Source organism: Bombus vosnesenskii, unplaced genomic scaffold (genome assembly GCF_011952255.1).
Source record: "Bombus vosnesenskii isolate JDL3184/JDL3185 unplaced genomic scaffold, Bvos_JDL3184-5_v1.1 scf7180000013264, whole genome shotgun sequence".
NCBI lineage: Eukaryota > Metazoa > Arthropoda > Insecta > Hymenoptera > Apidae > Bombus > Bombus vosnesenskii.
Window position 1 is genome coordinate 2,324,387 of NW_022882924.1, and position 13,613 is coordinate 2,337,999.

The 13,613-nt window shown below is 41.0% G+C and overlaps 1 protein-coding gene across 10 annotated transcripts in view; it reads left to right on the forward strand.

Annotated features, from left to right (window-relative positions):
• Positions 1 to 13,613, forward strand: part of LOC117238618 (dystrophin, isoforms A/C/F/G/H) — a 438,274-nt gene that overhangs the window by 365,311 nt on the left and 59,350 nt on the right. For 9 of the 10 annotated variants that reach the window (XM_033503710.1, XM_033503654.1, XM_033503665.1 and 6 more), the window contains 2 exons: positions 2,660 to 2,783; positions 9,355 to 9,521. In XM_033503710.1, the coding sequence (XP_033359601.1) occupies positions 2,660 to 2,783; positions 9,355 to 9,521 (291 nt within the window). Of the gene's footprint in view, positions 1 to 2,659; positions 2,784 to 9,354; positions 9,522 to 9,981; positions 9,984 to 13,613 lie in introns of all 10 variants that reach the window. The other variant, XM_033503734.1, reaches the window with a different exon arrangement.

Below are 13,613 nucleotides of genomic sequence, written 5' to 3' on the forward strand. Positions count from 1 at the left end.
TCGCAGCTCGGAATTGATTTCAACGAGCGTATCGATCGCGAACGCGCCAAAGAGCCGCCATTTCTCCAGGCCATCCTGGCAAATCCGAGTTTCTTTAATTACCGATATTTCTCGAATTATCGAGAATTAATCGTGCGTCTGGGAAAGTTTCACGTGCCGCGGAAAGCGTGTTCCGAGATGCGCCACGACGTTTTTAACGTCCGTCTCTTTAATACTGCGTTTCGTAAAAGTCTTGCACCATTTAACAAATGGAAATATTTTACCTTGAGAGATGAATATAAAAATACTTGGTGTTTCTCTCGTTCTACCAGTAGGTCATAGCGAGCATTACATTTAAAAGGTCGCAATGGATTAATGCAAAGTAAGATCCAAAATTTGTATTTTAGCAACAGTTCTTTTCGATGATAATTTTTTAATATTATTCTCCTATGATACCAATAGCATTTTTTAGTATCATGCAATGTTGTATACGATTTTATTCCTCTCATCGTTCTTCGAACATCGAATGACGATGACACGAATTCTTTCACATAACGTGCCGTTGATTAAATCAGATACTCGTTGCATAATACGCGACATTACTTTCCACTGCGTTAAAATCTTTCTTATAATAGCAACGCGTAAAAAGTGTGTATATTCGGTTGCCATTGTAAAACCAGTAACGTGGACGATGTAAGAATTTTGTACAATGCTAGGATGTGCATATATATTGCAAGATTATCTCTTTGTTTAATCGGAGATCGGTTAATCTTGCCAGAAGTCTGTAACATAAAATCCACGTAGTGCGTAAGTTTCATCGAAATCGATGGTTCACATTGGCAGACGTTCTATTGTTAGAGTGGTGGAAATAAGTTTAAGTGGCTATAAAATTGGCCCATTTTCTATCGTTATCTATAAATTTAGATGGGAGGACGAGGCATGTATTCATGCGCGCACACAGACGAACGAAACGATCATTACGCTTTTTAACGACCTCGTGAAATAGACGATGCTCGTTTCAATGATGGAAATCCCTCAACATTGAATGCAACGTGCTGCTACTCTCTCGCTGAATACGTCGCTACGATGCACCCTGCGTAATTAACCCGTCATTCCGATAACCAATACGATAAGGCGATTATCTCGGCGTGGCCAATTAGAAAACGTCTAGTGGCTCAATTAAACGAACGACGCTTTAGTTGTTCTCGATTTCGTTGCTAACAAATCGACCTTATTTCGCCGCGAGATCCTTCGTCAACTATTTAGCTTCTGCATATTCGTTCTTAGACTCGAATCGTTGAAACACTACGATATTGTAGGATTGGTGAATCGGTGCAAGTAGAATACGTTTGAACAATAATGTATAAAATTCATTTCGGGAAAGAAAACGAAGACAAGAAATTGAAAGCTAAAAGAAATCTCCTTGAATAGCACAGAGACGAAAGAAGTGGACCGCTTGATCGCTCGTTATTACTCGTTGCTGTATAACTTTCCACGTGGACGTGATACTTTCGGCCAATATGCGTATCCATATTTACGATTTTATCGGGTTTATCGAAAATGAGGAATTAAAGCCGCTAGACTTCTTTCCTGGTGTTTGATGCCTTCTCTCGCGGGAGAAAGAATTTTATTCCACAGCGACGATAGAGAAAATTAAAATAATCGACGTATAAAATGGCGGTAATATTTTTCTAATTAAAAAACGAGTTACCCAGAGTTTGAGATTTGTAAGAAATATAGAAATTTCATTCCCGGCAACGATTAATCTACACACCTACGATACCTTTGCTAGTGGAACGGCGAGTCAAACGAGTTTAAACGCGGAGTGAAAGGTAAATACAAACAGAAACGAGAAGGAGAAACATTCGCGAAAGAAATGTCGGGAGATGCGCGTAACCGCAATTTCGCATCAGCCGAAATAATTCCGCGAGAGACTGAGCGAGAACACGAAGGTTTAAATCGGCGCTAATAACGCACCGTTTCGTCGTCATCCCTCCGAAAGCTGAAGGATCTCGCTGTGTGCGTGTGCGTGCGTATGTGTGTATGTAGGCGGATCTGCAGTTGTCGCAACAACGAAAGTAGGTAAATTATTCCGAGTCGTTTGAAAGGAGCCGTTCACGTGCTCTTCGAAAGACACACCCTCTCGGTGTTGCCAGTCCGGCGACGATGGGAGGAAACAGTGTACGAAAGAAAAGAGGCCGTGCTCGAGAAGTGGGGGAAAAATCGCTGGTTGCCGTTTCCAACGAGATAGAAGCGAGCGGAGAAACGCACGGCAAAAAACCGTGTTTCGGTGTCTAAATTTTCTCGAGGCTCGCGGAAGCGAGAGCAAAGGATAATCTCGTTAACGAGAAGCCGTCAGGCTACGCGATATCGTGAAAGTTGCAGCTCATTTTCTTCCTGTTCTTCGTCCTTCTTTTTTCTTCTTTCGTCTCCTCGTTAGCCGCTCGCGTTGCGGAATCGTCAGCGCGACGCGTGCCGTCACGACGATGTCTTGTCAAACGAAATTACGAATGCACGCGACGAAATGTAGACGACGTCGATGGCTCTGCCGTTGCTCTCGACGTTGCCGTTTAAAGCTTCGCGAATTAGCCTACTTACCTCGTCGAGTGTACGAGCGAGCGACGAACAACTCGGGCGTGAATGCCTCCTTCTCACGTGGACGTTTTCTTGCGCGTTGCAGGATGATCATCGCGGCTTCAGGAGGCAGCTCGAAGACAAACGACCGATCGTCGAGAACAACCTGCTGAGTGGCCGTCAGTACATCGCCAACGAACCACCGCTGTCTGACACTTCGGATTCTGAAGGTGAGTTTGTGATATTTGCATTGAGTTCAACCGTACAGGTAAAACTTGGCTGTACAACTATTAGCGTATAAGTCGCGTAGCGACGTTTGTATTGTAATTTGTCACATGTCGATTCGTTAATGTTATCGGTTGGAAAAATCATTGTGCAACATGAGTCAAGTATCAACGTGATCAACGAGGGAGAAATTTTATTACGATAGAAGAATCACAGGTTTTAAAAATTATACAGATAGACTTCAAAACACAAAATTGACTTAAAATCAAATTTTATCTATCACCATCTCGCATTTAGCACATTTTTTTAGAAGAATGTACACTTGTACCATTTTTGTGCTAAGATCATCGATTAAAACATTTGCAATTGGCGTAGAAGGATACGATTGAGAACGATTAATTACAAAATACGACGTGTTACAAAAGTTTTGTGTAATCGAGAAGCGTTTGAACTTGGGAGTATCTCAATATAATTATAAATCTTCTTAAATAGATTGCAGATCCTCTTATGAGGTACTTTTAAACAACATCAAAGCTAATTAATCTGAAAACGTGATTATTTTTAATTACAACATCGTCCAGTTCGTAATTAGAACTTGGATCGAGAAGTTCACGAGTAATATCGAAATATTAAAGATCCAATTAATAAAAAGTAATTGTGTTGCTCCTAATTAATATCGAACCTGCGAAGAAATGTGTTTGAACGCTTTATAAGCACTCGGAGAAATAACCAAGTTCGAGTCTCTTAAAGCTGTTTAAAGACTTCGTAAAGCCGAGTAAAGCTTTGTGAAGCCGAGTTTAACAGCCCTAGTTACCGATTTAAATGAAAGGTTCAGTAAACGAAATTAGTCGTTGAAATTAAACGGTCCTCCCCCTTCTCTTTTCTGAACCAAGAACTGTCCTGAATAAAGAAATTTATAAGAAAAGAAAGAAAGTTAATTCACCGTGTAATTCGTGTATTCCAAATATTCGAGTCAAAGAAACCAGTAGCAATAAAATTGCAATATTATTTAGAAAATTAAATTTTATCGATAGGAATATCGCTGCGTATAATTTTTACACGTGTCTTAAACAATATTTTTCGTTAACGAAATTTCCATCTTCGAAACGAGAATACGTCGCGACCAAAGCAATTCACGATAAAAAAAAAGGACTGTTCAGAAAAATGATGATAAGGAATGAATGTAATAAACGAAATGTACGGGACGAAAGTTTTGGCGAAAGTGTAGAGAAAGTCGGCCAAGTACGTTCGTTAGTTTCCTCGGAACTGGTCCGGAATGCGCGACTGAATTCGCCAATAGCGTGCTGCAGGCCTAGTAATTAAGAGGCGCGGCAGAGCTTTCAATTCCAATAATTCCCGGCATTCTTCTTCCCGCTATTTTTCATACCAATTAGCCACGGAAAAGAACGAAAAAGGAGACCGATCTGCTCCAGAAGAATTCAGACTTTTCGTCGTGAGCTCGAATCCGAATAACGAAAGAAAAAAGAAGAGAGGCTTTTGGGACATTAAGAATCGCCTGTTCTAGGGTGCGTTGACCTGTGCTTACTTCGTACGTTTGGAAAATTAAAAGCTAAAATTATTCAAAAGAATTATTATAAATAAGCGAAAGGTTGGCTAAATGCCAAAAAGTTTGCATTTCTCTAATCATCTTCAGCGAAACAAATTTGTGGAGCAAAAAAATCAAAGGATATCGTCTTCTCTGTCGATAGAGTTAGAAACAAACGTGGACCTAATTCATCGACGAGTATCGAGTACTCTGTTTTGGAGGCAGAACGTTCAGGATTAAAAGCAAGATGGAGTAAGAGAGGGTAAAATTGATTAAAGTTGTAGCTTCAAAGGGCGGCTCCTCGCGGCAGTTTGTCGCGGCGGAATGAAGGGGATTGTTAAGTGGGCTGATAAAATACGAGAAGTTTTCTCTTTCGCTTCCTCGTTTTTTCCACCTTTTACTTAAGCCAACGGAACAAGAGCGGCCCTTGGAAACGAGCTTCATTCGTTCTTGTCACCGGCTTTCACGTACAATAACCGCGGCGGACGTGTAACCGTGGTCCCTCTTGAATATTTCATTTAGATAATTCCACCCTCTCGAAACCGGGATTATTAAGAAACGTGAAACACGGAATTTATGGTTATTTGACCGAGAAGGATTCAGCAAAGTTCTTGCCAGAAAATGAGGCTCGTCTATTAAGCGAACGAAACAAACGCCACCGTCCTGGTACTGTGTCCGCCAAACAAAAGACTACGCTTCTCGTTTTTATTCTCGTTGGAACAACGCAAGAACACGGTCTCTCGCATCTTCCTTAATTGTTCCTCCTGTAAATTAGCTTCTTAAAGAAAGAAAAACAAAATACATGTAAATTCCATCCGAGTCGAACATCTCGATTCTCCGATGGAACAGTTCGATACCGTTAAACGATGAATAATGCAGTTTCTCGGTGTTCGAACGTCGAAACGAAAAGTTCCGCGGTCAATGCTAACGAAAACCACTCGGGGAAACCGCGAGACTGTATCAATCGAGTTACAAGTATCGAAGTACCCGGTAACTGGTGAAACTTGTAAGGTTTGGAAGAGTCGTCCCGCAGGAGATCGGAAACTCAAACCCAGAACTTGCCAAAGTTTCTCAGGGAAACGTTACTCGCTTTGTAATATCAATACTCTTTCCTACCTCCACTTTCCAAATTCGAAACAAAGAATTTCACAAACATCGCGATTTTACTTTCACGCTTTTTATAATACACAGTTCGAAATTCGATAATTTCGATCATACACGAGCATATATATTTCTCTGACTCTTTATCGACGTCTCAAAATCATCGACGATGGCGCGTACAGGTCCGATAGCAGGTTACAAATTGCGAATAGCGATTCTGAGTCGGCGAAACACCGAGCTTCGCTTCGATCCCTTATTCGATTCGATTCGATTCGATTTCACGGGCCAAATCCGTGCAGCTGGCCAACTGGCAACTCGATAGCAAGGAGCTGGTTGCACGATCTGTGTCGGCGTGCTGCGATGCGGCGTGTTATATCGGTTGAAATTTATTGACGTTACGACAACGCCCGAGACTGCTCGATGCCGTGCACGTTTCATCGAACGTGACTGTCTGCCGAGCGACCGAAATCGTGCACCGAGCGAACGCTGGTTGTCTTTGCACAGGAGGCGCTGATCCGATGTTTCCGATCGAATCCAGAATCCGCAGCTTCGTGACATTCACCGTGTCGCTTCTTCTTCTCTCTAACTATCTGTCTTTTTCTACTCTTCTCGCTGATTAACTTACATTGAACACGATCATACGTATTCCTAGCATGGCAGCAAGCTTGTGCAACATAACGCGAACGTCTTGAACGGATTGGGAGCTCTTACCTCTCACGATTGATGGATGGGAAATTTTCTGGTCATTCGTTGCGAGAATAGAAGGCACTGAACTGATTTTGTGTGTGTGGCTGGGAACGCTGTTTGATAGATGGATCTTTAGAAACGGTTTGCAGCGCTCCGTTTCTCTTCTTCTAGCGTATTTTGTGAAAACTCCACGTTTGGATTTATATTTTCGCAGGAAAAGAGATGTGTTTTCGCTAGAAGTAAAATTGCTAAAACATAGCTGTCGTTGAATCACTGTAATTCTAATTTCAGAAGCGTTCAAGTTTCTCTTTTTTGTTTCCGTCTCTTTATCGAGAAGAAGAACGTACGATTAGTTTTATACGTTAAATATCAGAATAAACATTTTGCTTTGCAAATATTGCATTAAGCTTTCTGGTAGACTGCAGAAAGATAACTTGATATTAATTATCGGGTAACAAAGCAGAGAATTTGTTCAAAGGAGAAAGAGGAATTACATAAATTCAGTGGTCAGTTTCTGAAACAACAGCCAAGTGGGAAGTGACCGAACAGAAACCATCGAGGGATGAAAGCTGTCGGTGGAATACGAGTCTATAGAATGGAGAGAGAAAAAATAAAAAAAAGAGAGAGAGAAAAGTGAGAAAAACGAGGGTGTACGTGACTGGAAATCGAATGTGGCAACTGTTGAATGGATGGCTTACCGATGAAGAACACGACCGCCTAATTCGATTCGGTGAAAATAGTTTCCAGGTGTTTTTCTCGTGGTGATGTCTCTTTAGCGATCCGCGATCGTCCTGATTTAGACCATGTTGCTACCTGTTTCGACTTTTCAATCGCGTTCTTCGAATACGATTTTCTACCAACCTATCGATGTCGTCGTCTTTATTATGCACTGCACAATGTTTCTGAATACTATGCTTGGAGCATCTCCAACTAAATAGTAACGTCGGCTGCGAACTAGGAGATTAAAAGAATCGATCAAATTAAACGAGAATTAACACTTAAAAAATTGTTTTCTATAATAGATAACTCTAGATAACTGAGGCGAATTATCACGTACGTGTTGCTTTATTAAAGAGACGTATGATAAAATTGTAATAGTCGATTATATTAAAATCACTTTAAATACAAGTACAGAAATAGTATATGCTGGTCGTAATCGTTGCTCTCTCGATGCTATTGTTCGACTCTACGCTCGTTATTCGACTGTACGACTCGCTATAATGATTCGTCCTAGAGACCACGTTCGTCTATTTGTATCGATCGGTGGTATTACAAAAAGTTCACATGTAACTCTGGTTGACGATTACAAATAACGGCGATAATGTTTTGTCCGGAGTTCGTTTACCTTTGAACGTAGCAAACCAAAACAACGTTGGTACTCCAAGGCACAACAATACGAGTCATAACATTGCGTAGTATCGTGAACGAAAGGTCTAAGAGATTTCGGGCGAACTGTAAACAATATCGTGACAAAGCCGAAGTGCCAACAGGCCCAACAGTGTATCGTAGGTCCTTCAATGGAATAGTTTCGCGGAAAAGACCTGCGTGATCTTAGCCACGTGCGATTGAGGAACACGTGCGTGGTGGGGCTAAGACAAAAGACAAAGGGATGCTAAGGGAGAAAGACGAATTAACAGTCAATGTTAGTTGAGAAATTGGGCAGTGAGTTGAGATTGTGAATCGAGAAGTCAGTGAGTGCTAATTGCGTTGTCGAGAGAGTGTGGTCCGCGTGAGAGAGAAAGAGAGAGCGTTGGATCCGTGGTGACGGGAGTTGCAAATTAACTATCTAGTTGTCTTAATTATAATACGTTATTGTGATTAGTTCGTGTTAAATAGCCATCGTTTCCTGTTTAACCAACATCTGTTTAACTCATTTATTGTAAATAAACTAATTGTAGCAGAGATCCTACAATTGCGATATAGTATTATGCATTGCGGACAATAACGTTAAAGGAAAATTCACAGGATGAGAAACTTCGTCTATGATAGCCATTAAGAGTTAAAAATTACGAATAAATACTATGCAGTCGGTGATTATACGATTTACAATTAATACGAAATTATTGTGGAAATTCTTCCGTAAGATATTTACGTTAAATAGACTTCGATGCAGTGTGAAACAACGAGTGCGCAAATTCCATGTTCAAGAAATTAAACACAGAAACCATATTTATTACCCGACGTAATAATTTTCATCGCGGCATCACGGCGTAATTTTCGCCCGTCGTTCATCACGAAATGGGAACAAGTATGAAAAGAGAACGAAAAACGAGCTCGTGAAAAGCACGAAGGTTTACCTTTTTCTCGGTGTGGCACATATTTCGATCGATGAATCGGGAATCGAACGAGTAACTACGGAACCGAGTGACGGGGCAAAGGGCAGCTGGCACCATAAACATAAATCATCATAACACGCGGCAGATAGGGATGCAACGAACAGGTACGGTTGGTAGGCGTTATCAATGCTAAACATGCACATAAAAACTGTCCCGCATGATACGATGCGTGATTCATAGGACAATTAATTCCCGGCGATAGAACAACCTAGGCATCGCGACGTCATACATGCGATACAAACGCGGTAATGTCGTTTCTACGTTTCGTTGCGTCCGCTGTTACCATCTGAAATGGAAAAAAAGCACGGACTTTTCGAACTGTGATAAACATCGAATTTCGTTTTGGAAAACGAAAATTGAAACAAGATCAAGAGTTATCGATTCTTTCATTGGTGCGCACTCAATTTGCCGAGAACCTGAACAAACTCCGGAATTATGTGAAATTGTTATTGCTCCGAAAAATTATTAATAGCGCGTTTCGATAACTTTACAATTGCTCGATTTCGTCAGAAATATATATATATAGGGTCTACTAATGGCATCGAAGTTTACTATATGAAAATTATTGAAACACTGTGCTTTACATCCAATGACATTGCGGTCTGCCTATTTACATTTTCGGTCTGTTTATTTGCACATTTGTTGTCTTGTTTATTTATATCTAGTTTGTATAAAATCCTGGCGATATTCTCGAAACATTGGAATCGATATTAAATGAATCGCAAGGACATATCAATGAAACTGTCGCACGATTCAACCAATATTATTAATGAAATTTTACGATACACGTTGTCGTCAGTGTTGCACTAATAAAAGCGAAGCTGTCTATCGCGAAAGATCTGACGTATTTAACGTCGATTCGAAAGTTGTTCCGGTATCAAGCTCACGTTTGACGTTCTATTTCAGCCGGAAGAGAATTGGATGGTGATTCGAGGGGTTACAGAAGCGCAGAGGAACAGGCACGCGAATTGACGCGCAGTATTCGCCGGGAAGTGAACAAACTTTCAGAGCAGTGGAACGCCCTAATCGAACGTAGCGATGCGTGGAAGCGGAAACTCGACGACACCGCTAACGTGAGTACTTTACCCTCCTTTTACCTACATAGAAAGCCACTTACCCTCGAACCGCACTACCCGATATGAATACAAATATTTTGATTCCGTCAAAAGCCGTTGGCGGTCACAACCATCGAAGAACAGCTAGATTCTAACCATCGATGACGGTGTGCCCTTGTTTCGATAAAATTACCCCACAATTTCGCGATCAGCCTTCTTTCTCAGCGAGTATTCCTCTCGCGAAAACCATCGAAATTTCGTATCCCTGTAGAATGGATAATGCGTGGTTTTTTGAAATATTAAGTTCGTGTAATGATATACCTTTATTATCATTATTATTGTTATTATTATTAGATATTATAGTCTCTCTTCTTGTTTATAAGGATAAGAATGAAAGGAGCGAATTCAAAAATAGATTCTGAATCGTTTCGTTTGCAATTACGTTATTTAACAAATCAGCGTGTCGTACCTTGCAGAGAAGTCGAATCGCTTCTTGAGAGAACTTCCCTAGGAATTATTCAAGGTTTTGTCGTTTCGCTTAACTCGCGGCGAAGTTGAATCGCTGCCATAACGCGAATTTTCGTTTAATAGTATTCAGAAGTGGGAAGTTTGAATTGCGCACTTACCGGTCGCAAATTTATCAACATCGTGGAACGTATTGTGTAGTACGGGAACGTTACAGTTCGAAATCCACATGAACTGTGGGATACTGTTACGATACATTAGCCTGGGTTATTATTTAAATAGCTTCCCATCGCCAACATATTTAAAACGTCATAAACACGTTTGTTGGCAATTTAAAATATTCCCCTAACAGTCCATAACGAACTGTGCGAAATGCATGAATAAAACATCGAAAAGCTCTTTACTGTCGGTTTAAACTCGCGGATCGTACGCGATAGCCATAACGCGAAGCCAAAGGGGAAAGAAAAATATTTTTCGAGGCTGTGGCACCGATCAGAGGAAAAAAGCAATGGCCGAAGATAATTCTCGAGAACTGTTCTAACCCCCGCTGGTAAAAATACAATCAGATTAAACGGTACATCTCGAAGGATAAACAAGCGGATGTAATATTTGGACTTATCGGTGGTATCAGTAGGAGACATAGAGTCACAGACAAAAGAGGGGGTGGTTCTGTACGGTTCTATTCATCCCCCTCGACCCCTTCGTTTGTCGTATCGCTTTATTATTGCCGGTACAATTTTCTCTATCGCGCGGACGTTCCATTTGTCGAAACGACTTTGTGCCTTGGGCGAAAGGGCGGGAGAGAACTAGCCACAGTACTTGGTGTATCAGGGGGCTGGGTATGCCGGGTAAAAGACGTCGTCGAAAAAGTCTGTGCCGCACGGTAAAGGCGATTTTTCGTTGCTTGCGTTCCACCGGAAGAGTCCGCCTTCTACACCTAACGACGTCGAAATTCCTGTGGAACCGGCTTCCGTTTTTCTCCTTTCGTGATACACCGAATTACCTTCGTTCTTCGCGATCCACCTTTTAATAGGGCTGGGGAAAACACGTTATTACCTTCGTCAGCGCGACAAGTCGAGTGATTATCGACCATTTCTGCGCCATCGTTTTGGTGGTCTTGGGATTTTACAGAAACTGGAATATGTATTTGTCTTCTAGTCCTTGAGATTATTTCAGGAACTCGTGTTTCTATTAATTTATACTATTTATCGTATACAAATAGAGAATCTAGACACGCGTATTCAGTTTCAAAGCTATAAATAAGATAGAAAGAGATTTTTCCAAATTGACAGAGAGACCATCGTTATCGATATTAGCAATGACATTTAAAAACGGTTAACAGATCGATAATATCCGATTTAAACGCACTATCCATAAAATTTCAAACAAATAATTCAAATTTCACGTAATATTGCGTATCTGTTGACTTAACAAGAACATAGCGAGTATCGCTGTCCACCTGTTTGCCACGATTTTAGTAATATTGATACAATGTTGCATCAAATGTCAATACGCTTGCGAAGATTTCAAATTTGTTACATTTGTTCGTATAATTTTATATTCGCTATGATTGCAAAGACTTTTGAATATATCGTAAATCATTCTGCAAGATATCAAAGAACAGACTGCAAAGAACGTATGCAAGGCTTTGTAAATCTCGCATCGAAATCGTAAGGTTTATAACGAAGCGGAGGCTACATCCGCGATGCATCGATAATCGCGTTCGATTCATCTGCCACAGCGAAACTGCGAGTGTAAATCGCGCCTGCACGGTCGTCAAGGTTTAACGTCGTGGGTGGAATGCATTTTTCTCTCCCCTTCGTTCTTCTGCCGCCTCTTTCTCCTCTTCTTTCAGTTCTTCGCCGCGTTGAATTCTGATTTCATAAGCGGCTTCGTGATTTACATCCCGCTACTGACAGAGTACCTTCGTCGATAGGATGTCGCCAATTTCGCGACATCGTTCCTGGTACAATGGGATTCGTGATGCGTGTACGCAATATCGTCTGCTTTATACGCAGCAACGTTACGCGCCGTTCGATAATATCGATACCAACGTGCCTCGTAGCCTTCCTGACGCATACTGTAATCGTTGCTTCCTCTTTGTTGCACCAGTCAAACGAATATTCCTATAGAGTATGTCCACTCTGAACGTTAAATTTTCATAAAAAGGATAAAAGCTTTATGCAAAATATTTTCTCCTATATATCGTAAAAACAAGGTTATCGTTGTACAGAGCGTAACTTGGTGTAACGGAAAGATTGGCTCGTCAAGAAACAAAGATACGAATAATTCGTTTCAAAAAAAGGATTCTGCAGGATATTTTGATTTAAAGTCAAAGAACATCCTATAAATCATCGGCAAATTCTTCCTTAATAGCGCTGGACGATATGTTGTGGTGAAACTAGCGTTCTCGAGAGCCAGTGACAGTAAGAAGATTCAAACGCGTTATTCCGGGCATAGTGGATCGTCAAAGCGAACAAAGTCGCGTCGAAAGGTCGGGCGGTTGCTTAACCCGGAATTTAACGAGTTCGACGAAGATGGTAATAACTTCTTTTCAACGATGCTTAAAATAACATGGAGCTGAACCGGCGGTAGAATTCATCTTAATGTAATTCGAGTGGGCCAAGTTTTTGCAAAGCTTGGCCCGTCTTTTCCCTCGAAATCTGTGAGCGTATAGTTGATCCCTTGTCGACTACGATTTCACGTCGAAACGAAGTGTCACTCGAAGACCACGTCCTTCCTTCCTTAAACTCGGCTCTACGCTGGACCACTTTGTTCGCGAAAGTTAAATGCGAATCTTGGTCGATTGACATGCACACACAGAATCCAGGAACAGTATCCGGACGTTTTTCTCCTAATTGAAACGAAAATAATGGTTTTCACAATTTAAAACGTTCTTTCGCGTCTGTTGGCTCGCCATGCACTTACGCGCCAACTGAGTCAAAGGTTCTATAATTAAAATGGAAAACGTTTCCCATCGTTCGCGATACGGATATTCGACGATAAAGGCCAGCTTCGAGGATATTTAATTAAATGACTGTGAGCGTGATTAAATGAACGGGATCTGCTCGCGCCAGGGGGTTAAAAGAGGATTGTTCGAAACTATTAGAGAACGTTCCTGTAGGGTGTGTGATTTATAGGTCGCGGGAATTATTTGCGCCTCGTTTTAAATAAAATCTTGTCTGTATAAAACACTATGCGTAGAATAGGATACACGCTGTATATTAAAAATCAGGTGACTCGATTGCATGGAACATTCGATTTAATTAAATTTACAGAAATTACAATTTAAGCGAAATAAAATATGTAATATAATATATAGGAGTTGTTAAGCAATCCAAATTGAAACAAACTTTGCGTACAAATGAAAAAAATAGGGAAGACTGAAATACATCACGTGGATTACTATTACGTACACCATCGGTTTTCAATTTATTTTTTAAAATTTGTCAATGCCTGCCGTGCGCCGCATTCCAATACAGTAATTTGTTCGCTTCGATCCACAATAGCGTCTAAACGAACCGGTGTATTGTCGAATTCGTAACTTTGTCCCTTCGTTCGAATCGAAACACAAGGAACCAAAATGGCAGAAGTGAAAACTCGCGCGGAAAGTCAACCTCGAAATTAACGCACGTTCGCCGAAAT